The sequence below is a fragment of the Mixophyes fleayi genome, chromosome 1, assembly GCF_038048845.1.
Source record: "Mixophyes fleayi isolate aMixFle1 chromosome 1, aMixFle1.hap1, whole genome shotgun sequence".
NCBI lineage: Eukaryota > Metazoa > Chordata > Amphibia > Anura > Limnodynastidae > Mixophyes > Mixophyes fleayi.
Genome location: NC_134402.1, coordinates 172,273,423 through 172,299,672, shown reverse-complemented (window position 1 = coordinate 172,299,672; position 26,250 = coordinate 172,273,423). Strand labels below are relative to the sequence as shown.

Here is a 26,250-nt window from a genome sequence, read left to right as displayed (position 1 = left end):
TACATGCCTTTAAGGCCATACTAAATCAAAGCCCTTGTTACTTACTTTTCTGTTCTGAAAAATATTGCACAACCGTCCACGTGCTTTTTCTCTTGTTCAGACATTATTTTGGCACGTGACTTCGGAGAAAAGAAACCATCATATCCACGCTCTTTTAATGCTGGCAGGAAAAGGGTAAAGTATTGCTCGGTTTCAACTTCCTAAAAATAAAATAGTTACAAGATGTTTAGATTTTAAACTCTAAAAGACTAGTATTACACCACTTCCCCCAAACAAAATCTGCCAACGCTTGGTAAATCATAAGTGCACATTTAGACAAGACCTTTAGAATTTACTATAAAAACATTAGATTTAGGAAAGCGTCAAATAGTTGAACGATCATCTCCCAGTTTAACATGGGAAATGCACTGGATCCCAAAATGCGCAAACACCAAAGAAATCAACATTGCTACTTAAACTGAGCAGATATTGCCAAACCTGACAGTATGGTTGTGCAAAGATTGTCTTTCATTTTCTAATGTACATAAAAAAAAAAAAAAAAAGTACTTCTAATCTGCGTAGTACTATGTACACCGCTTTGTGCCAGTTTTCATAACTGCCCTCACTGTAGATAGCATAGGACAGACAATACAAACACCCAAACCAGGCTGAAACAACCTCAATTTTTTATGGCTTTACCACAGATTAAAAAAAACAAAAAAACACTATTGTTAAGTTGGCCAAGTGTTGTAGGCCTGTCAAATGCCTGGATCACATTACAACCAGATCAATATAGTTTCATTTAGGCAGACAGTGGCACAAAACTTGAAGTCCAGAGCCAATAGCATCAATATAAAATTAAATTATGGATTTGCTTAGGAGTTAAAGGGAAACCACAAAGATTCACAAAATGTGTTAAAATAGAACAGATATAACCCAGTATTCCAAGTGAAAAAACAAAGTAAAAATAAAGTGCTATACAAATAAAAGGGAAAAAAGAAAAAAAAAAACACATAATAGTAGACAGCATTGCCATTTGTATAGTCAGCAGTAGTCTGTAGGTTAACTGCCAACAGTCGAAAAATAGTAGATTCCTTGCCAACTGCTGCCCTCTTGTGGACTGGAATAGTACATGCATAGCAAATCTTGAAAAGTAATTAGCCAATACTTTACTCGCTTACCTGAAGACTAATGATATCTGCATCACAGCTAACTATTTCTTCCATGATACCTTTCTTCCGGTATTCCCAGTTTAATGCCCAAGAAGGGCAGTAGCCATAAAGCTGCCGAGTAGCATACTTATCACACAGTACATTGAAGCACATTACTGTGAAGGAAACTGTAAAATAAACACATGTTAAGTGTCCTGAGGAATACTTTAATTTGCAAGAATGGGGCTAGAATTACTTTTAGCTTAGCCATGTTTTTCATAATATAATCTAGTAATAATATTTCCATAGCAGCTCATAGAAGTGTGTAATCTATTAAGCAACATTTCTAAAGCAAGCATGGTTACTGAAACTGCCAAAGTCACAGTTTGCACAATAATTTTACTTTTTCTGCCCCTATTAAAAGCTAAGCAACAGTACACTGGGGTACAAAAACCCCCCATAAAATCAAGTCAGCCACAATCCAATATACAGCTAGTGACAGCCCAAAACAGTGGTTGACATCACAAGGAGCTCTTTTCAGGGTGGGGAGCTATTTGGGGAGGAACAGCCCTAATTTTACATGCACCAGCACTATTCTACCAAGCATTATATGCAGCAAGCAGATCTACATCGCACTAGGTCCAACAATGCTACCATTTAGGAAAAATTTCCCTTTTTATCTACAACATACTTGCCAACTTTTGAAAGTTGGATTCCGGGAGCTCCAAAATTAGTGTCATTTTGGCCCTGCCTCCGTGACAGTAGGGGCGGGGTCAAATGCCGCGATTCCCGGGGAATCGCGGTGTTTTGGACCTAATTCTGCCCACTTCACTAGGAATTGGGCAGATCCGGGAAATTGCCACTCTCCCGAGAGCCTCTCGCGAAATGCGAGAGTCTCCCGGACATTCCAGAAGAGTTGGCAAGTATGATCTACAATAAGTATGGAAAAAGCATTTTTCTTTCCACCCACTTTCAGAATATTAAAAAAAAAAATAATTGTAAACAGAATGATGAACACACCAAAACTTCAAAACTAAGGCTACCACCTAGTCAGTACCCTACAGCCAGACTGGTGCACTAACATCTATAAGAAAATGTATGGAAACAAAGCACATTTGAATTAATGCTCAAGGTTCCCTTATGGATAAAATTAGCATACCGTATATACTAGAGTATAAGCCGACTTTTTCAGCACATTTTTTATGCTGAAAAAGCTCCCCTCGGCTTATACTCGTGTGTCCCTGTTCTCTGGTCCCTCATCCCTTAACTTCCGCACTGACAGGAAGTTTGGCATTTGGAACGCAAACTTGTGTTCCACTGCGGAAGTTAAGGGCTGAAGAAAATCCCTCCCTCCCTACCAGGCACTGAGGAGAGTAAACACAGGGGGACACATCCAGAGCTCCTCGTCAATGAGAAAGATGCAAGATGTGTGTACTGTCCTAAAGACAGCCTAGTAGGAGAGGGGTGCAGTACCTGGGGTGAGCAGTTTATCTAGTAATTATTAATGACAAACATATCCTCTTCAATATTTTCCAAATTGTGGCATCTGCTATCCCATGTGAACGCTATAGACACCTTACTAATATGGTTGCTGATTTTTTGGTACATTTGGAGACATTTTGGGAGCCCGAGTTTATTAAAAGCAAGTCATTTCCCACCCTAGGCCACTCGAGTCAATAAGTTTTACCAGTTTTTAGTGGTAAAATTAGGTGCCTCGGCTTATATTCGGGTCGGCTTATACTCGAGTATATACGGTACTTTTATTGTGAATGTGGTAGTTGTAATGTTTTTTGGTATTTTCTTTACAAGAGATCCCTTAACACTACCTTATTTGTGCCATCTTAAATTGGCATGATGAAACAATTCTGGCATTTCCAGAAGTAAACAAAAAAAAAAAAAAAAAAAAAAGTATATGGTGTTTAGCAACCTATTTTCACTGTTAATCTGCACAGATAAGGTTCTTTGAGGTCTGCTAATACTGCTAATTAGTGGATTACAAACCTTGATTAGTATTCTGCAATCGGAAAGAAAGCTTAAAAACCCACAACATAAATCTTTCCTTTTTCAATGCACAGTGAAAAAAAATTAGTTATAAATAGGACCATCATTTAAGAGGTTCCCTGCAGAACCTGCAAATACCATGAGTGGGATCTGAACTGTATTTAAATCTATGCAAAACATATTGAAAAGGAGATCAGATGAATTTAAAACAATGGAATATTGCTCAAGATGTTTTCATTATGCAATGTTTCAGTCAGCGAGTGCCAGTCATTAGCAGATATGCATCAAGATAACCTTTAAAAATATTGGACAGTTTTGCCTTGCTTTCCATTAAACACTGTTAAAGTACACTGGCCTCTTTGTATTTCAGAAGTACATTGCAGTTTGAACTGCTTCAATAAATATCAATGTGCATACAAATTTAGAAGAATTTAGATTTTTAAACACTTTGAGAGGACCTCTACTGTACTGCCCTTACAACAGAGCTTCACTATACAAAAATATATATAACAGTTTTGGATTTACATAAAAAGCAGAAGAGAAGAATAAATACCTGAGGGGAGAATTTGGTCTCGTTCTTTTAAAGTAATCCAAGGTCTCTGAGGAAGCTGTTCTGGATGAACTGTAATGTACAAGAATAAATTTTAGCCTAAAAAGGGCAGATTGCTTCACAAACTGGGAATGCCAAATACAGAAACTGCTTTTTTCCTGAAAACCCGGCTGAGAACTTGGCAGGTGATCTGATTGTTGGGGTGCAAGAGTGACCTACAATACAGTCAAAAGTACCACACCCAATGCTAACAGACATATAAACTCAAGCATACATAGTCAACCATTAGCAGTAGAATGATAGTTACTGACAGTGCTGGGTTGTACTGAAGAGCTCAGAGTAGACAAGTCAGTTAATCAAATTTCTGCCCTCGGTCAACTGTAAATGCTGTTTTGTGAATTGAAAACAACAAACACTCAGCCACAAAGTTGAACCGCATGTGTGTGTAAAAACATTGTCTTTGGTTGCAAAACTCCCTGCAGGGTTCCAAAAGTGCCTCTGGGAAAGAACAGCAGGACAAGATCTGCTTATTGGGAGCTTCATGGATTGGGTTTTCATGGCCAAGCAGCTGCACATAAGCCTCAGATCACCATGTCAAATGCCAAACAGACTGCAGTGGTAAAACACACTGCCATTGGACTCTACAGCAGTGGAAGTACATTTTCTGGAGTGATGAATTGAAGTTCACCATCTGGCAGTCGGCTGAATCTTGGTTCGACAGAGGCCAAAATGCTTCCAGTGAAGGGAAATTGTAATGATGCATCATACAAAGCCATTCTAGAGAATCGTGTGTCAGTTTGGGGAATGCTCTCTTGTTCCAGCATGACAATACCCCTGTGCACAAAGAGGTCCATCAAAAATGGATTTCCCAGAGTGTGGTGTGGAAGAACTTCACTTGCATACAGAACCCCAACAAAAAACGAGCAGCTTTGGGATGATTTGGAAGGGAAACTTAAGTGCCCAACCTCACTAATGTTAATGTGGTTTAATGGAAGCAACTACCTGTAGTCTTGTTCCAAAATCTACCAGAAAGTCTTCCCAGAAGAATGGAGGGTGTTGTTGCTCCCTTTGCTGCTCAAACTACATATTAATGCTTATGTTTTGGAATGGTCAACACAAACAGATGTGATGATCGGGCATCCCCATTCTTTTGGCCACGTAGTGTATGTGCAGTCATCCCTTTATGGAGAAAGTCCCTGATGAAGACATAATTATGTAGCCGAATTGCATAGCAATCCCTATGTGGACACAGCACACACCTGACAGCAACAACCCAGTTACAATCAGACAAGAGAATCAACAATTGTAATTAAAGTAATTAAAGTAGATCTACTCCCTGTGGCACTAAAGACTGGTCCCCAACAGGGCATAGACAGGGCCATATTTTCAAGTACTGAAAGATGTGTTGCCATGCAGGTTCTCAACTTTTTTTTGCTGTGCAGTTTAGCTTCCCACTAGTCACTGACCCATCAATAAGAAAACAGCTTTATTGACAGTTGTGTACTCAGACTAGAAAAAGGTCTGACCTAGCTTCTGTTGTAAAACACAACTGCCTAGATTGGCTATACAGGAAGGTTTGCACATCTCATTTACATAAACATGGTTAAAAACTTAGCACATTGGTTTTAAAGCACAGTATTTGAGCACAAACTCTGATACACCAATATGTACTTTATACACACTACAATCACTAGTTTAAACGTTAATGCCGAGCCTCTGCTTAATCACTGATGCATAGTGATTAAAATGCTAGTTTAAGTGCAGCGTTTGATTGTTAAAAGTTATTTGAGTTTTAGAGAACATGTCTAGAATTTCTGAAGTTCGGGGCTGAATAAAAACATACTTGGCATATAAAGCGGCAAGAAATAGACCGCATATGAAACAGCACATTTGAAAGCCCTTACCCTATGAATTATACTTCTATTAAGTAGTTGATGCCTCCTGAATGCATTCCTATATAGGTTAAAACACTCGGTAGTGCCCAAAGTGAAAGGATACAGACACCATCTTTCCGACAGAAGCACAAACTCATCACAAAAGCTGACTTAATAGTTAAAGTTAAGACCTTTAAAGTGTGAGAACATGTTTTTGCTTTAGCGGTTATTTTGTGTAGAACCAAAAAGAATCCTTCCCCATGATGGTTTTAGTCCTGGAATGCATGTATAAAGTAGTTTCAGTTTGGAACCAATGTGCACAGTAACTAATGATTCATATAGTCACAAAGTAAGCATTTCAACAAGTGGAAGAATTGTTTGATGCTTAGGACAGCAGTTATCACAAGTAGTCTAAAAACAGAGAATCACTCGCACTGGTGAAGGTCTTAAAGATCAAACATGGCACAATTCATACTTTGTTTTTATATAGATAGTTGAAGCCAATACCTGCTAGATTGTCAAGCATGTAGTTCAGTAGCTTTCGGATCCCATCTGGCTCCTGGTACAGACTAAGAATATCTTGTGATAAAGGATTGCCTGAAGAATTCAGAAGACAGCATTGTCAAATGCATACAGAATAGATTTGTACTGTATGTACCATGTTACTAAGCTGCTTGGTCAGTGTCAACCTGTGCGCTCACATGAATAAATAAAAGCTGTGGATCTGCGATTTATCAACGTACATACGGAACATAGCTTTTTAGCAAACACCGCAAGCATGACCAAAATGAAAAATAAAATTCAGTCAAATAACAAACAAAGTTCTCAGCTGATGCAGCTGCTTTCTTTAGCCACAAGGGTCATGTTCTACAAATCCTAGAAGAAAGCTCCACTGTGGCCATGTGCATCTGATAAACATGGGGTGTACGTATGCACTGCACCCTTTTAAGGCTCACAAATGCTTTTGTCCATAGTGCAGTCACCATGAACACACTGCTTGCTCGATGCAACCTTTACTCTAAAACCATTTAGAGACTTTTGCAGCAGCAATCTCTTGTCCAAATACAAACATGCAATTGTAGAAGCTTTAACACATGTAAACCAGTTATAACAAAGACCAAGCTTAACTGCACCCATTTAGTTTGAATTAACCTTCCATCATTTCGACTATAAAAAGACACTACAGTTAAGTCTGAAAAAAAAAAAGAAAATATAATTAACTTACCTTTTAACCCAAGGGTCTGAAGCCTGAACAGTCGCCCCAGTTCATAAGGTAAAACCCGTAACAGATTGTTATTTAAAAGCAATTCCCTGTGTTGAAACAAACAATGTCATAATGGATTTCAGTATTGCTATGACCACAATCAGTATTTTAAGATGTGCACTGGAGACCTGGACCAAGTCTCCATCCTATCCTTAAACGGTATATGTGAAAAAAAAACAAAAACACTAACAAAAAAGTACACAAGTGTGCTTAGACTGCTGTTCAGAAGCTCACAATCTTGTTTCACAAATGCCTACACAAATCACACACTTACCTGAGAGACACTACGTTCCCTAGCTCTGCTGGTAAACTTCTGAGTTTATTGGATGAAAGGTCCAAATAAACCAGATTATGGAGCTTGGCAATATCAGATGGGATACGAGAGAGGTTGTTGTCACTGAGGTGCAACACAGTCAAATGCGTCAGTGACCAGAGCGATGTACTTAAGCTCCGCACCCTACCTGTAGAAGAGAAAGGGGTTGTTACCAATCACAAGAAATAATCTTCTAACCTCTGAAATACAGGAGTTACTGTATTTATACGTTTTGTATTTAAATGTTTATTACTAAACAGACGACATGTGTATCTAAGTTCATGAACATTTAAATGTGAGTTATGAAATGTTAACAAAAAAAAATATGTAGCCAATTTATGGTTTAAAAAAATAAAACTGCAAACAATAGAAAGGACAGTAGCAGTATGACATTTTATTAACTTTATAGCAATTATGATCTGCTACTGTACAATCTCATGTACTTTTTAAAAATTATAAATACATCCTATTCAGCATTTTAAATGGATCTCTGCATTCACAAAAAGGAAGCCACATCTTCATGTGTCAAGATAGTATCAGTGTCTACTGTAACTGTTTAAAGTTACTATGGACCCCACTCCTTAAAACTAATGGGCAGACTGATGCACTTTGGGAGGCACATTGAAGGATAGATGGCTGCACAAAAGGGCCTCACATTACTTGAGTGAAAAGTAAAAATCATACATTTAATCAGTTGCCTATCAGAACATATGAACAGGCAACTTAAATAATTGTTGCACGCTAGAACAAAATAAATTTGCAAACAAAGTTGGGTCATGTGTTGTCCATCAGTGTCTTAAAGTGTGCACTTAAATTATACGCAAGGATTATTCTCTTTTTGCATTAACCACCATGTGAGGTACATGCCAGAAGGATTTAATAGTACAATAAGAAGCAACAAGTAACAAAAAAAAATAAAAAAAATAACTGCAAATAGGAGAGGATGATGTGAAGTAACAAACTCACCAGAAATCTCCAATTCATCCCAGTGAGACTTCTTGCCGTTGGCCACCTCTTCTGCTGACATGATGGTATAAATTCTACGAGGATCAGGTGGGTCATATTTTTCTTTGGGCATCCCTGTTAGTCTAGGGGATTTAAAAAAAAAAAAAAATCCAAGACGGTTACAGTCTACCCCAAATGCCTGAAAACAAGGCAATGCAGGTTAAATAGAGAAACTGTTTAGGTCCACACTTACACCTCAATTTAAGGAATTGTGCTTAAATCTTCCAACATATGCTCCTACAGGAGGCACATTCAACAAGATCTGGGTCAAATTAAAACAAGGTAACCTAGAGATAACATTAGGAAGCAATAGCTACTACTGTTGCTTACATACCTCTTCAGCTAATCAACCATATTAACATAATAATTTAACAAGTTCTGCAAGCACTAATACAGCAAGAAAATGCAGTTCATAAAAAAACAAAAACAAAAGTCAAGTAGTATTCTTCACTTCATGGAATTCGTCCATGACATGTCTGCATCAAGGAGCTGTGCAGTTATTTGTAAAGTCACTGACCTAAATGCACAAAATTTTTAACAGAAATGACTTCAAACTGCTGCCATTATCAAGTGAACATTCCTTTGTAATGAAAATGTTCAGGTTTGATGCAAGTTTTTAACTCCTGTCACATGAAGTGCACATGCATGCTGACATTAAAAACTGTCTGTCCACTACATTCTATCACTAGAGAAAATTAGGTTTTTAACAATGCATAGTAAGATTTTAGCCTAGTTTAAGCATTGTTAATGATATGTTTCCACAATTTTAACAGTGCTTTGAGTACACTTGCGGGAAGGAAAACCTAATGCCGTTCCAAGCAGCTGCCATTGGGAACATTCTGTCTGTTAAGCATAACCATACAATATAGAACTAACATGCAAGCCACATACTACATTCAGATGCCTGAATTCTAAACTTTGCCTATTACAATACAGTCTATAAGACACAGTGCCATGTTATCTGTATATTTAGTAGGTTCGGTCTTTGTATTTTGTTTTTCATGTAATGTGTTCTGAACCACTGCGTTCTGTATAGGCCATGTATGGCGCTGTAGACATTTTGTGGCACCTTATAAATAGTGATTCTATACAATGCCTAATGGTTTAGAAGCAAAGAAGGCTATATCATAAGTTGAAGGATAACATTTATATCATAAATAATCAGCTATGAGTATGTTACAGCTTATCCTGCTACAACTGTGATGCATAATGCCATCTATGGTGTGCAACACTACAGAGAAACATGGCAAAGCTTTTGTTTACAAAAGCTGTCAATATCCATACAAATACTTTGTATGGAACATGTCATGAAGAGATTTGTTTTGAAGTTGTAGGTCTCCTAATAAAAACAATGGAGAGCAGGGCATGTACTTTTACCCTACACAGCAGCAGCATTTATTTCATTCTTCCCAACAAAACAGAAAATTTGTTTTTTTAGTAGCTGTCATTTGGACAACTATGAAAAGATGGCATGATATACAACACATTAATTTGTGTGCTACCTTAGGCTACTTACCCTCATTACAGTTTTGCAGATTGTCGAGACAACAGGGAACACACATGTATGTCCCAATCAAAGAGATGATTGATGTGCAGGATCAAAGTGCACTGGTAGGGTGGTCAGACAGTGTCTGCAAACACCAATTCCTAATGCAACAGCCAACATGCTTAATATACCTGAACGTCTGATTGGTATCCGCTCATCTATGCTGCAATTTGAGGCTAATTAGGTCTAAAATGGGCTTACAAAATTACAGTTTATGTACACCTTAAGAGTAGGAGGAGACCAGACAACCACATCCTCTTGATAAGGCAGTTGGAAACAGCAAATCATGTATTTATGTTAACTATTCTAAACAAGTTAGCATCTAATTCTGTAGGTCTATACCAAAGGTGAAATGAGAACCATCACCAAGGATTTTATCTTAAACATGCTTCTGAAGTTGCCCATATAAGCCAAGACACTAAAAACCATGCTGGCATCATTTTCAAAGAAGCCATCTCCTCTTGTGCACTGTTTATTTAAAGCAGGCCTGTCCAACCTGCGGCCCTCCAGATGTTGTGAAACTACAAGTCCCATCATGCTCTTCCAGCTATCAACAGGTTGTCTACTGGCAAAGCATGCTGGGGCTTGCAGTTTCACAACATCTGGAGGGGAGCAGGTTGGACAGGCCTGATTTAAAGCCTTTACCCTCTATAAACCATTGTTTATAAGGCATTTTCAATGTACAGTGCCAATATATTGCTTAGCACTTTACATTGAGTAGTTGTGACTATTCTAGTCTTGATTGCTAGTATTCTTGAAATAGGTGAATATTGTTCAAAATTCAGTCATGTTAATTAGTAGTGTCAAGATAACCTACATTTATAAGCACATGCAACTTTCTATACAGGGAAAAAATGGATAAGCAACCATGATTTCAGATACGTCAACCACAGAAGTGACGCCAACAGCTATCTAGAAAGACCAAACATTAAACCCATGAAAATCTCAAACAAGTATGTTTTCATACACATTATGGAATGACAACACCTATAATAGAACAACTACAGGCACAAACATGTACTGACAGGAGTTTAATACAGCAAAACAAGTTCAAGTGGATTTGGCAGAGAACCCACATACAATTGAAACTTCTTCTTTAGAGGAAGTCGCTGTAATTTTTTTTTTTTCTTGCGTGTCATAGTTCAAACAAACATACTTCCTAAAGGTAGTTTAAGACTACATAAAAACAGGTTAGCTACTTATACAAATATTTGATATATACCAACTATAATATCCATATTATAGTGTCAGAGCAACAATGATTTAATACAATGTGTACATCTGTTAGGCTCCCTTTATTGTGTGGGCTTAACATAAGTTGCCAACAAGTAATGCTATCTGAAGATGTTAAAATAGCATTCTATAGAAACTGAACAGTTCTCCAGTCTTGTCAACTAGATCAGTGTTTCTCCATCCTATTCCTGAGAACCCCTAATAGTGCAGGTTTTCCAGGTGACAACGGAAATTATTATACCACCTGTGGATCTGTTACAGTGTGCCAGTCAGTAATGACTACACCTGTGCTAAAGCAAGGAGATATGGAAAACATGTACTGTTAGGGTCCCAAGGATCAGGTTTAAGAAACACTGAACTAGGAGCTACTAAGAACATGTTAAATTAACTCTACCGGACTCAAATTGTAGAAATGGCAATACATATGGCATCCCCTAGTGCAGTGCTTCACAACCTTTTCTCACCCTCAGCACACCTAAGTCCTTGCCAGAAGTCCACGGCACACCAAAAGCATGCATGTACTGCCAAAAATCTTGTGCTTTTCCTCCTGTTGGAGGCATTATGCCGCTGCACACTCAGCAACATATTGCGACACACCGATGTGCTGCACTGCCCTAGAGGAACATAAGCCACATAAGTAAATTTGTTTAATTTTATTTTTTTCGCTTTCACTAGCATCCTGGATGCATATAGAACATGCAAGATTGCTCCAAGGGCAGACAAACAAATCCCATGTGTATCTGTACAAACTAATATACCTATAGAACAGGGGAAGATGGGGGGGGGGGGGGGGGGAGGGGTGGGAAAAAAAAAAAAAAAAAAGGGTAGTAAAAAGTATATTTGAATTTGTGAGCAGGGAATATCTAGTCTAGAAATTGTTCAAGTTTTCAGTAGTGCAGCATTCCAGATATGCGCTTGTAACACCACAGCCACCTACAAATACACTTAATTTGCTTCTTTACTATACTTCCACATGACGTGATGTCCACTAGACAATGCAGGGAGGTCACAGAGCCTACAGCACATCTGAGAGCAGAGGAACTGTAGTGTGCATCACATGGCTTCCTCCTTCCTGAATGAGAAAGCTGCAAGATTCCTGCTTACTTCATTAAAGTTAAGGAAATTTTAGACAGGCTCTTATGTATAAGTGCTCTCCAAAATGTATTTGATTATTTCTCTTACACATGTGAACAGCAATTTCTGCCATGGGCAAAATAAGCAGCATAATATAATAAAAAAAAACAACAACACACAAGATGTTCACTCCCTCATGACAGTACTACCCATGAAGCATCTGGGTACCCAGCCTGTCTCCAAACATGGGGTGTTCTGTTCAGGAGGCTTGCCAACTCCAGACTCAGCACCACACCTCTAAGTTTATTGCCCAGTCTTCAGAGCCAGAACAAGGGGAAAAATTTTTTTTTTATCCTTCATATATGCAAAAATCCCTATACAAGTGTATGATTAGAGCACCTAGGCACATTAAGTAAGCAAAACTAGCCTCCAAGGGAAGCCATAAAAATACAATATCTCCCCAATAGTGATGTTTTATGACTACATGTAGGCTAATACCCCATTGATTGCATATATTATGATTGTGATGTTTAAGAAAATTATGGCTTCTAAGAATTTCTGGTTATTCTTGAATATACTGTTTCACAAGCCAGTGTGAATTAACCCCATTAGCATGTAAACTGACTGAGTGACCTCAGAGGGAAGCTGATCTTTTAAATCCACCATCGGATTAAGGCATCTTTGTTGATTTTACCTGGAAGCCAATTCAGATTGCAGAAATATGGATCAAACTCATTCTCCCAAAATAGAGATAAGAAAGTTTTTCTATTTCTGTACTTGTTTTTATTATAATAAACTAATTTGCATAATATTACTGCAACCCCCCTCTCCCATCTTATTTTTATATGCCTTAAGCATAGTGGCCATTCTGCCATATTAAATCTCATTTACTAATGTTCCATGTTAAATTCATGTACTAGTTATGCTTGGTCATTTAGACCGCTAAAATAGTGTATTTGGTTAATGATCATTCTGATTGATTTAAGAATTGTACTTTCTGTAGTCATAGACCCAACCTTACAGCTGGGACCTCTGTCTTTCACCTTTAGTGCTGCGTGGGTGTCTCCACAGCAGTATAGCACCGCTATGGCTTAGTTAGAACTGCTGCTGCTTACAATCCTTCTTGATACAGAGAGTAATGTAGTACTGAAGGTTACTGATTACATTGGAGCACTGGGACCTTTCTAAATAAAGCAGATGTTGGGAGTCCTCAGAAAAGTACAACTGGGTAAAGGACTGAGATTTAGCACAGAGTGGCACCTTAAATCAGTGGATGTTAAATTACTAAAAATGCCACAATGAGTAAAGACCAATGGTTCAAGCTTTTTTTCGCCAGGTCTAAATTCATAAAATGATATCAACTCACTGCACTCAATGAGGTGTACAAATACCATTTTCTCAGATCTGTTACACTAGCCTGCAAATATAAAAAGTAATCTTCGCTTGGATTTCAGATACATCGAACCTATAAATTTATATATATATATGTGCTTTGTTACTTACACTTGGAGCTGAAGAGACAGCTGTATCACATATGCCTGTCTCCAATCAGCTGTGCACCACTCATTACATATCATGTTCTGTAATGTTACGAGAATGTTGGCCATCTCCACCCCAATACATTTAAGTGTCAATGTAACAGGTGACCTTGCAAGTTTAATGATTGGGTGTGGCCATAATTAGAGGGGAGTGCCTGTTGGAGCCCTAGATAGACTCAAAAATAACACTGTGAAATAATAAAATTATGGGTAATGAAGCAAATGAGAAACATTATATTCACACTACTCAACACAATGCCACACAAATGACTAAAGGCTTCAACATACCACAATTTGTAAAGTTAGTATAGACAAGAAATTAGATACAGAAGTTATGGCATGTTGTAGTATTGCTTAAAATGTATGACTTCTCTAACAAATGGACCCAATTTAAAACCAAAGTCCATGAGATAAAGAGAATGAACATGAAATGAATCAAGATAGCCATGGGATATAAAAAGGACATTGCATGTAATCACTACAGTTATTCTGTACTTGCAGTTTCCATTTGGTTATCTATACTTAAGCAGATGCACAATGTATGACCTATGAAAACAGGAGTTTTTGAGCGAATAGTAACACAAGACAGATAAGCATGTGTTCGTAAGACTATGATGGTCATTGTGGACCGCCTGGCCCATAAAATATACTCCTAGCTTTACAGCTATAGAGAATTATATGAAGATATGAATTTTTAGATACCACCTTCGTCAGGATTTCTTCAACCCCTTCACATTTTAGGTTTGTGGCAGAGTGTATGTAGTCATCTTTTAACACTAATAATCCCCAAAGTGACAATGTATACAGCCAAACAGTGATCTTGCCACATAGCCTTAAAGAAAAGATCAGCAAGGTTGTGTTTAGATTATGTGTTATAAGATCCATTAACATGCTTACTGGGAGCAGAGATGTGTTAATAGTTTAGCAAGGGGAAGGGCATGTTTACCATATCAAATACATCAAGGAGAAGACTGCAGAAAACATCTAAAAGCAATGAAATCACTAGTTCAACCCAAGCACAAACACCAGAGTTGATTTTGTTATGCATTTCAGAAAGGGCACACCATACGGGCAGTCAGAAGACCTTATTATGGTAAACGCATTCATCATTCAACAGCATTTAACATCCACCCAATATATTTTATTCCTAAGTGGTCATCAAAACTGCAGTATTTATGGGCACCTAAAGAATGTCTTGCTTGATTGACTGGTGAACTGAAGCAGAATAAACTGAAGACTAGCTAAACACAAGTCATGTACCACTTGCAGATTCTAATTTAAAAAGGCGATAACTGGCCAGCTTCTAATGTGACCAAAATGTTCCATCATAACATTTTAATTATGGTGGATTTTAGTCTGTGGCATTGTAAATGTTAACTACTAATTCTAGAACTATGATTTAGTAAGATAGTCAATACAGTGAGAGGATTCAGCCCTTCAGTGGGCATTAACATCAAAGCACAAGCTTATTTCTTCAAATATAATGGAAGTGAAAGTTGTGTGGTTGTAGCATTAGTGGAAAACAGAAAACCATATCCATTACATTATGGAGTAAAGTCAAACATTTGATATTACTGTGGAAAACAGCATCAGAGAAGAGTATCATGGAGAGGTCAGTCTGCAGCAGGGCTTTTAACCAAGCAACTCTGAGCTAGCATTAAAAATCAGTTGCTTCATAGAGCGAGTCAGGACCCCCATTTAAAAAGCACAGTAGATATTACCATGCAACACCTTGGTAACTGCCAAGGAAACTTCAATGTTCAAAACTACCTGTCCCTTCAGTCTTTGGAGAGGCTTTTAAAAACCAATAAGTTCATCTAGCATTGCATAAGACATGGGGAGGGAAATCTTTAGGGTGGATGGTGTAAAATTGTAACACATCACATCAAAATCCATCTGGTTAACATTTTCGAGACATTCCTTTCATTAAATAAACTTGCATAGCCACCCTCATTTCTCCCTCCCCATCTTCTCCAGCCCCATCTATCCACCTTGTACTTCTTCCCCTAATAAATCTTGGCATGAAATTTCTTTATGGTATATTTTTGTTCCTCTCTTGTTTGACACTACTTTTGTACTTTCATATTCCCTTATTTATAAACACTGTACCGCAACAACTTTTGATATATTGTTGATATTAACCTTTGTACAATGTTAAAACCAATAAAGGTTTATTTATAAAAAAATAAAATAAAAAATAACACATTTAGCAATTTTTATCATGAGTGAGGATTTTATTACATGACACTTGTGTGTTTGAAGAATTTAAAGCACCACAGATTTTACTTTGTCATTACTTATTCAACTAAATAGATCATGCAAATATGATAGTGCCTTATGTGAAATTCATCCTTACTGTCCATTATTTGATTATGAGCAAGTGCCACCACCACTACATAAAACCCTGAATATTTAACAGTACAGTATGAAGCAGTCACAAGGTTTCTTAACACCATGCCAAGAAGAAAAGACAACTAATGATTTCACAAGCAATTGATGTTTCTCAACCTGGAAACAGGTCATAAGGCCAATTCCATACAAATTAAAGTCCGTCAGTCTACAACGACTGATTTACAAACGAGAACACTACCCAAGGTCTTCACTCTTCCCATGACTGTACACCCAGGAAATGTCATACAAAGTTTAGATTGTATGACATGCCAAGAAATCGCAATGAAACCAAAACAATTATTAAAAAGGGACCAACATGCCTTTGTCAGACAGTAAAAGTTCATAAGTCTACTACTAGAAAAACAAAAACAAAACACTCAAGTATGGCTTTCATGGAATTGTAACCAGGAGAAAGCCCCTTCCCACCATACAAAAAAAAAAAAAAAAAAAAAATTGTGGTATTACATGGTTTTGTACAGTTGCATCTCAACAAACACAAGACTTCTGGAACAGTATTGCCTTAATGTACAACACATACAAGGCAAAAACCAAATGCAACATATCAAGAGCCTCATACTAACCATGAAGAACAGTTGTGGATGCCTCACACCAACACTGCTATTTATACCAGTGTCATTTGGCCAATAACTGAAGCTTAACTGAAATTGGTTCCTGAAATAAGACTACAAAACTGGAGCATACTACAAGACCTACAATTGAATGGCTGAAAAAAAAAAATTCAGGCATTTGGAACGACCAAGTCAAAGCCCAGAGCTCAAACTGTGCTTAAGTTAGTGTCCTCAAACATCAACACTGAGCTGGAATAGTGTTTTAAAAGAAATGTGTGCCCAATTGTATACTTACATGTCTGTTTATTGACAACCTCTGGCTATTTTGTAGATATTTGCTACTCAAACATTTTCAGCTTCATTGACATATGCCCATGACATGTACTGTTCTCTGTTTTTGTTTCTTGCCCTGCAAATGTACTAATTGTTGATTTGTATCTGTACATGATTGCTATTTTTCAAAATAAATAGTGTGCCAAAGCTCAAGTATGAACCAAGAGACTGCCAAACGCAAAGAAAATGGCTACTTCAAGTGATTGCTGCTAAAGGTAGTTTAACAAACTACTAAATGTGGGGTTTCTTTCTCATACATGACTTCATGTTCACCAATTTTGTTCTTGAATAAATGAGGACACAGTAAAATCTGGTGCCATTTGTCAAGAGATTAACTGTATCAAATTGAGGACTAGGGGATTGTTAATCATGCTTCAATATAAAGTAAAACAAAAAAAACAAACAAACCACAAAACAGGTTAGGTAACCACAATGAAGGGCATTGCAATCTGTCTCTTCTTGCTATCTTTTGAAGAAAACCTCTGGTTAGAGGGTATTTTGCACATCTCTATCAAGGTTTGGGAACTTCTATTTATACATTTACAAATAGTTACATTTGTTATAAATGGCAACTTGTGTTTTAGGTATAGTAGTCATTTAGACATTTTAATTCATGTTCAAGATTCACATGAAGGCAAATTCAAATAGAAGGGACCTAGACAGAAGCATTAGCAACTGTGGCTGTAATAAATCACCTGAAATGAATGGGGGTGAATGGATTTTTTTTTAATCCCTGTTAACGGGATTGGAAAAGTTTTAGAATAAAGAACTTAGAAAACAGCAGTTTGTGTTACCTGTCAAATCAGCATGAAGTGGGCTGATTGCTGAAAGAGCACCAGGTAGGAGAATCCCCAAGCAAAACGTCTCAAGCAGCGTTATAGATGGCCAAGAGGGCAAAAGAAACCTGGAAGAATTTAAGGATGGATTTTAAAAGGACATTATTGGCTACAATGGTGAACTACAGCTTAGAGTGCAAGTTATTATTACATTAAACATACATCAGCTAAAAATGTATGGGCTGATGTAGTTAAACCAAGCAACTACATATGACCAATATTCAAAAGTTAGACCTTTTGCTTTATTTGATGCAAGGATTATTTTGGCCACATGTTTTATCTTATTGGACAGGGCAGTAAAAAAAACAGGTGAGTACAAATTGCACAGCAATACCATCTGATCCATGCAATTAGGCCATTTATTTGAGAAGCTATACCGCTAACAGATATGCCTGGATTAGAATGCATGTGGTCAGCATTAAAGAGACTATAGACAGGCATTTTGATTGGCCAGTTTTGGATTGCCTGGTACTGTGGTCTTATACACAACATATACCAATTCAAAACATGATCAGGATGGCCATAAACTTTTCCCCAATAAATGCAGCCTGGTAAAGTGTGGTCAGCCAGCCACAACAACTATGACAAATGAACAGGACTTTAATATGGGCCATGTAAGACTAGCTCACAGGCTGTTTCTGCAAGTCTATTGGTCATGCAGTCTCAAAAGTTGCTTTTTATACACCTATTTCTAAGTCTGACATTCCTTAATCCAAAATTATATTAGGATTTGTCAAACCCACGCAGGATTAAATGAGTATTAAATTATCTAAGCAGTCTGGGCTGGTCAAATGCCAAAAGCCAGTTCACCATGGCAACTAAGAAATGTACCCTGGCAACTAAAGACACTTCCCCCTTCACCAGTGACCAGCTATGCATGACAGTGCCATGCCCCTGCCATGAACCATTAGGTTTGGTTCCTGGCATTAACCCTTAGATATATTCGTGCCACCCTTACTAGGGTCAACCTATAGGAGAAAGTGGCTCTAAACAAAATTGTAATGTCAGTGCTGATCATTATGCCCTTAAGAGCCAGATGTTGGAAGCAGATAATAATTTCCATGAGGCGCACTGCGAGACGAAAACCTTTATGGGGGTGGTTATAGGTGGGATAATGTTATTCTGGTGGGGATCAAGAGCTTGTATGCAATACCTTATTTGTATAATCTTTTTGTGAAGGCAAAGGGTAGTAAGCAACAAGGGAAAGCACAGACGTATAAAATGATGACCAGCATACATGTTATGAATGCTGGTCATTATAAAGGTATGCCATTACCTGCCATGGTGCTTAAAACTATTCCTACATTTTGCACGACTTGCAAGTGTTTCATAGCAGGAATTGCAGACTCCTAGCTTATGTCCAAGCATGGTTTTCACACTGAACAACGACTCAAAAAATAAAAAAATGATCTGATTGTGTCTGAGACTTGTCTAATGAAAACCTGCAATATCAAACATGTATACAGAAAAGTACAGACAAGGCACAATGTACCCAAAAATAAAAACCAAGTTCAAGGCATCCCGTCAACCCTCAAGACAGCTGCAGTACTGAGAGCATCCTTTCAGTTTCTTAACTAGAATTTGTAATACGGCAGCAAGTAGCACAATACTGTATAATGGTAAAAGAGCAATATAGCTTTCACCATAAAATAGTCATCCATGGACTTAAGTTAATTTTTAGTGTCCATGTGGCCTATTTACAAAGCCCTAAACCATGTCAAAACTGATGTTACCGCATGGTCTAGGCATTTAAGCAAAATGGTAATTTAAGAAAAGCCTAACACAGGAAATAGCTGAGGTGTCTTTTGCATTAGGCAGATTACCACACAATACTCTCAATGGGGACTGGGGTATGGGCAATTCCATCAATCTTTGAAAAGCTTCGTTTTTTTGAGCTTAAACCCCAACGGCATCCGTAGATTGATACATCACTTGGATCTTCAGATTCTTCTCCAGCAGTCTTGCTGCCAGGGAACATCTGCTCCTAAGGCCTGTCCATAGTGGGCTACCTTGGGCTGGTCTCCTGCATTTTTTCCCTTTTAAAATGTAGAGTCTTGCCCCCAGGCTAAAATTTGCCAGCCCTACCCTGCACATCCATAGGTAGCACAAGCGTAGTAAAGACACTGCGTCAGAACCCAGAGTTTTCATTAGAAAAGAGTCATTGCCAGAACAGCCTCCCATCAGATGCGCTGTCCCGGCAACTTTTATAGAAAACTGCCAGGGGAAAAATTTCTCATTGTTGCGATGACACTTAACGGGACAAAAATCTTAAGTAGGCCCCCATATCTGTTAGAGACATAACTGCAGTCTAGAAAATATTGTACTTCAACAAGGCAAAAAAATATTAAATTTTTTCTCCATCATCTAGGGCTAGTCATTAGAGATAGGTGAAGAGAGTTTGGAAAGTGGAAGACTACAAAGACATTCATTATTTCAATTCGGAAAGTTTGAATTCTAAAGAGCCTTTTTGTTTACATCATCATCCTTTCACCTGCATGTCATTAAAACAACTGTTTGCAATGGATGACTACACCAAGTTATAACACCTATAAAGTAAAAACTACAAAGAAATGTTGGACAATAGTACTTTGTGGGGAATATTAAGTTGCAAATATTTTCCACAACTGCTTTGCCTTTATTTCAAGACAGGATTATTCTGGATTGCTTTGGTTCATTTTACTAACCATAGCAACTGTTTTATCCATCCCTAAAGGCTTTTAATAGCAAGAAAGCAGACAAGGTACCCAGAACAGATTTTATTTATATTTTAAGTCCTGCACTTTAAAAATGGAGCCAGGAATTTTTTAGTTTTGTTTTTTAGAGTAGTACTGAACAAATGGCTACAGTAAAAGTAAAGTTTCCTTTGGTTACCAAAATTGAGTAAACTGATTAGAGATAGAGATAAAAAAATAAAATAAGAGTTCAAGTCTCACTGGCATTCACACATGCAACATAGCCTGTGGGATCCCATACATGTTCACAATCAACACCAGAATAAAAGCCATACCTAGGGTACAGTATGAGCCAAGAATAAAACCAAGCAGTAACCTAGCATAACAAAAAACAATCATTGTGCAAGGAATAATGTGAAAGCTAATATTAGATAAAAACGAAACAGTTGACTGCTGTATGAATAGTCTCTGCCGCTGGTTTTGTTTTTCCTCCTTTGTAGGCTGAGGCTGTGTATGTGTCTCTGCTACACACTCTTCCTTCCTACAGTTCCCACATATATATCACGTGATATAATAGAGACAAAAACAAACATAGGTTATGCAACCACTAGAAATATATTGTATCTTACATCTTTAAGCATATACAAAATCCTCAAAACAGGACTGAAATAAGGCACTCAAAATGTCACTAATTGACATTAAGTAAGAAGTATCTCTAGGCCTCATTTACAATGTATCATTTTAAATACTCCTGTAGTAAGGATGCTCTGAAGGTAGGAGCACAACAAACCATCACACTCCAATGGTTGCGTAAAGATATAACACACACATTAAAGATACATCTCTGAAAATATAACCATGATACTCTACCAAAACACCACCTTGAAACCCAGTGTATAACTACAAAGACTGGGACCATTAGCATACAGAGCAAAAGATTTAAAATAATGGACAGACAATATTGAAACCTATTCGTGTAAAATATTATTCATAGAATTACAAACAGCAGCAGCCCATTAATAATGCAAGTCTATTAAAGCCATCAACTAGAAGTTAAGTTGTGAAGATAAATGCAGAATACAATACAACATTGATTTTCTTTATACAGTGTAAAGAACTAAAGTGGATATGTGACCAAAATCTAGACTATAAGCTATAACATGTCAGACACCAGAAGAAAAAAAGAACAGAGAAAATTAAACATTTTATTGCATTTTAGGCCAAGCAGAAGATTAAACCAATAAAGTGATATGATTGTAAACTAAAACCTCTATCCACAGTACATAACAGGTTATTTTCCTCATGGGAGAAGGGAAACAAAGAACACAAGGAGGAAGTACACAATCGGAAGATAGAAAAGGACAAGAAATTTTAGATCAATGCAATAATACAACTGAAACATTTAAGTGTACCAACAAGTCAGCTCAATAAATATAAGTTGTATGCTGAAAACCTGGGTAACCTATACTACTACTACTACTACTATTCGGGGGCTACTGGATTATTTTACAACAAGTCTATAGAGTGCAGCGCTTGGAGGGGGGGGGGGGGGCTATGGCCCTCACCTCCTCATGGGAAGTAAAGCTTGGCGGGGCCTCACCCGGGGCAGTGGGGGTAATCTGAGGGCCCGGGCACATGTGCAGCACACACACAATCATGTGCCAAGACAAAGCACTACACCGCCTCCCCCCGCTCACCTGCATTCAGCGCCTCAGAGTACGGGGTCACTCGCTGCTGCTGCTCTCCGAGCGGGCCTGGCTTCTGCTGGCTGGGGATAGGAGATAAGCGGGAGCCGGTGGACAGTAAATACATGCAGGCAGCAGGAGGTGCGGGGGAACTGGCCGAGCTTGGGTCTCTTCGGTGTTTTCCTTCCTAGCTCCCGCTCGTATTCTGCCGCTTCCCGCTGCTACTACCGTGCTCCTCTCCGACAAGCGCGCTCGGCTGTGTGAGTCCCCGGGCTGTTTATAAGCGCTGCCCGCTGAGTGGAGGGATATAAATATTGAGATGAATAATAAGGGTGAGGAGGATGTGTGTGTACACTGAGGGGGATAAAAGGGGCGTTTACAGGCCGAGGCGGGCCCTGATGATGATGATGAGGAGGTGATGATGAGGGAGGAAGAGGAGGAGACATGGCCTGCTGGCACAGCCTCGGCTAAATTTAGCCTTTGGGGTTACGTACCCTTCAAGTCACCGTGGGGTCTAAGTAGCATGGTGCTTTAGGGCAAGGGGAAGGGGGGGGGGGGGGCAATACGTACTGATAAAACACGTCATCTGACAGAAGGGGGCAGACAGCACAAGATGGCAGCATTTAGGACACCAGTATGTGATTTGTGACAATAGTTTGCAAATAAAAACGAGAAAAGTTATTTACGACGGTCCCTTTGATGGTTCAGTGAAACCATTGCAAGCTTTCAAGGCTTTAAAAGTCATTCATGTGGCATATTATAAATTAATCTAAATTGTAACGCTCTCCCTCCCTCCATCTCTCCCTCTCCTGAAATGCACGTAGAGTAATGTATTAGGTGAGAGGCAAGATCAAAATATAAACAACTGCAGTGTGGAAAAGCATTTGGTTATTATAGGAGATGTTAAGTTTATGCTGGAATGTTGACTGAGACAAACGGATTATACTTATTAGTTGGTTTGTGAGGAAATCTTTCAGGGTCTCTTAATCAATGAATATTTTTATTGCTTTACACCTATTTTGAATATTAATTATTACAGACATTTTGAATGGCTGAAGAGGGCCGCTAAAGGTTTGTGTAGCCCAACACACTATTATAATTTATGTTGTTTTTTTAATATAATTCTAAGGGGCATATCCAATTGACGGAGGGATCGCCGAAAATCCCGCGCTCAAAAAATATTACCATTATTAATCCTGCACGGGAAAACCATTAATACAGTAATTTACTCGCTGGATTTCAGCTGGCAGCTTAGGGAGCTGCCAGCTGAAATCCAGCGAGATATTACCGTATTAACGGTTATATTTTTTGAGCGTGGGATTTTCGGCAATCCTGCCGCCAATTGAATATGCCCCTAAATCTATTAATATAATTGTTAATGAGCCAGCATCTTACTGGCCAGGATGGTAAAATACAAACCAGGTGGCAATTAGGGGTGATCAATTTACTGGTACCATAGTAAAACAGTGGTACTAAAAAAAAATGAGAGTTCTTGATATGGCTATTTTGCCATTGTCTTAATCAACTATGCAGAGCCACATATTATTATTTTCAGTTTCACAGTCATCCTGTGATATAATGATACCGATACGCTGCTTTAAAACAGACTCTGTCTCTAGTGGCATGGAGGTAAGAGAATTGCAGAAGGAATTATGGCTAGGGATGGAAGTAGGAGGGTATACTTTTGTTATCACACACAGGGCTGCCATCAGAAATTGTGGGGCCCAGTACAAACGAAAGAGACAGGGCCCTTCCTGATGTACAGCCAGGATTATAATACATTGATACCATATTATGCCACACAGTAGTACCCCTAGTTCATATTATGCCACATATAGCACCCCCAGTTCATATTATGCCACACAGTAGTGCCCCCAATTCATATGCAACACAGTAGTGCCCCTATATCATATCATGCCACACATAGTACCCCAATTCATATTGTGCCACACAGTAGTGCCCCCAATTCATATCATGCCACACATAGTACCCCCAGGTCATATCATTCCACACATAGTACCCCAATTCATATTATGCCACACAGTAGTGCCCCCAATTCATATCATGCCACACATAGTACCCCCAGGTCATATCATGCCACCCAGTAGTGCTCCCCAGGGCTGCCCTCAGAAGCTGTGGGTCCCAGGACTAATTAATCTGGCAGGGTCCCCCCACCGCCTTCCTCTTTGCTGTATATGCCCCACCGCCATTACAGTATCCTTAAAAATGTAAGTACTAAGAAAAATAAATATAAATAAAAATAGATTTACCTTAAAAATTATATTTTTAAAAATAAAATTGACTCAAGCTTCCATCTCTACCCGGCTGGTTCAACATCGCTATTACTTCATTGATAGATCTACTGCCGAAGTTACCTGTCACCTGTAGTTCCACGCTGGGCTCAACTGAAACTCCTCTCTGCTGTTAACCTGCACGCTGAACTACTACTGTGAGTTGTTTGCTGCACCTTTGGCTATTCCTACGGCTCAAGTTTCTATCTTTACCCGGCTGGCCCAATACCGCTATTACTTCACTGATAGATTCACTGCCAAAGTTACCTGTCACCTGTAGTTCCACGTTTGGCTCAGTTGTAACTTCACTCTGCTGTTACCTGTACGCTGAACTGTTATCGTGAACTGCTTGCTGCACCTGTGTCTATTACGTCAGCTCAAGCTGCTTGTCTCTATCCGGCTGCTTCAATATTGCTTTGAACCTTCTATTGAATCTACAGCTGAGTTACCTGTCACCTGTAGTTCCACGCACGGCTCAGATACACTTCACTCCTCCGCTACTTCTAGGTAACGAACTGTTTGATGTACTTGTGTTCATCTATGTCATTTGGGATTGTTATCTGTAGAACCAACGCTTATTGCTTTTCCACAATGAGAATTACCGTGATACCAGTAACCCACCTGCTACGTTGAATCATCTTTGTTTTCGGATCAGCCAGTTCTATATTATTACTCTGTTTGGACTATTGCTGTACCAGTGATTCACATTTATCTGCTGTGTGTTACTTTATTGGATCCAAGTGTTCTCCATTCATCATCCTTGCGTTTGAACTATTGCTTTACTCATCTCATGCAGTTGTCAAGGGTTATCAACTATGAAGTAGCATGATGGGATTTGTCTCTGCATTCTGACCAACCTGCCGTGTGTTTAGTCTCTGCCGTTGTATATATTCTGCCGTTGTATATATTCTCTCATTCTTATTGTACCATCAGCCAATACATTACTTTGCAGCCTACCACTATCTCCAGTGTTATTATTATCAGTGATACTTGTGAGCCGTGAACTTTTAATCCTGTGAATATCATCATTCTCATTGTCCATTGTGTTCTGCCTCTACTACCCTCTGCTAATTCTTGTCTGGGAGACCGCGACCTGCGGAATAGGAGCAGCGGAGTCCATATCCCCTTGCGTGGATCCCTGGTGAAAACCTCCTATCCGTTAGACTCCGCACTCCTGGGCAAGTTCCATCTAAGCAGAGGCAAGGGATCTACAAAAATCATTCAGAGTCGTGACAGTAAGAACAGGCCATAATGCCTGATCCCCCGGTGGAGCCTTCTGCGAAGGATATGCTACAGCATCTTGTTGCTCGAGTTGAACAGCAGGACAATACACAGCGCCAGTTGTTACAATGCCTTCAGACACTCACTTCTCAATGGCCTTTGTAAGACTTTGTAAGTTGAAAAGCATCCGTGGCTGTTCCTGGGTGTTTGCGAACACCTCCCACGCAGCAAAGTAAATAATGTTGGCTAAAAGAGGACCTTTTTCCCCCAGTAAATACACCAATAAAAGACTTCTTAAACACATTCATTGAACTGCTGTTCTGGGTGGGAGAATTGCCACACTTTAGGAGGGGGATATATTGTACTTGTTTTTATTTCATTTAAAATGTGAGTGCTAACAATGATTATTATAAGTTTATAAATAAAGGGTATTCACTAGAATTTCTTTGCTCTGCTTTGTCTCTTATGTTTGGAGAGATATAAGAGAATAAAGAATCCCCAGATTATGCAAAGTTAAGGAACTACACCTACAGTCCATTTTCATCCAGCGGCTGGATTGGTTTTCCTTGCAAATCGTTCTTCTACTGCTGATCTGCTCTGTCAGTTATTGGTTGTCTGTTTAAACCGAATCCAATATAAAATACTAACATATAAGGTCATTAAAAAAACTACACCAACATCCAGGGCCTGATCAACCATTAGGCTGATCAGAATGCAGCCTGGG

General features: G+C 38.7%; 1 protein-coding gene across 2 annotated transcripts in view; it reads right to left on the bottom strand.

Moving 5' to 3' along the window:
* Positions 1-22,401, bottom strand: part of CNOT6L (CCR4-NOT transcription complex subunit 6 like) — a 32,595-nt gene extending 10,194 nt beyond the window's left edge. Inside the window, exons 1-9 of one of the 2 annotated variants that reach the window (XM_075204035.1) lie at positions 22,027-22,401; positions 17,616-17,725; positions 8,099-8,220; positions 7,094-7,280; positions 6,781-6,866; positions 6,063-6,152; positions 3,685-3,753; positions 1,161-1,318; positions 46-200 (exon numbers count right to left, since the gene is read on the bottom strand). In XM_075204035.1, coding sequence (XP_075060136.1) covers positions 46-200; positions 1,161-1,318; positions 3,685-3,753; positions 6,063-6,152; positions 6,781-6,866; positions 7,094-7,280; positions 8,099-8,210 — 857 coding nt within the window. In that variant the 5' untranslated portion in view covers positions 8,211-8,220; positions 17,616-17,725; positions 22,027-22,401. The remainder of the gene's footprint in view (positions 1-45; positions 201-1,160; positions 1,319-3,684; positions 3,754-6,062; positions 6,153-6,780; positions 6,867-7,093; positions 7,281-8,098; positions 8,221-17,615; positions 17,726-22,026) is intronic. The other variant, XM_075204024.1, reaches the window with a different exon arrangement.
* Positions 22,402-26,250: the final 3,849 nt, after the last annotated feature.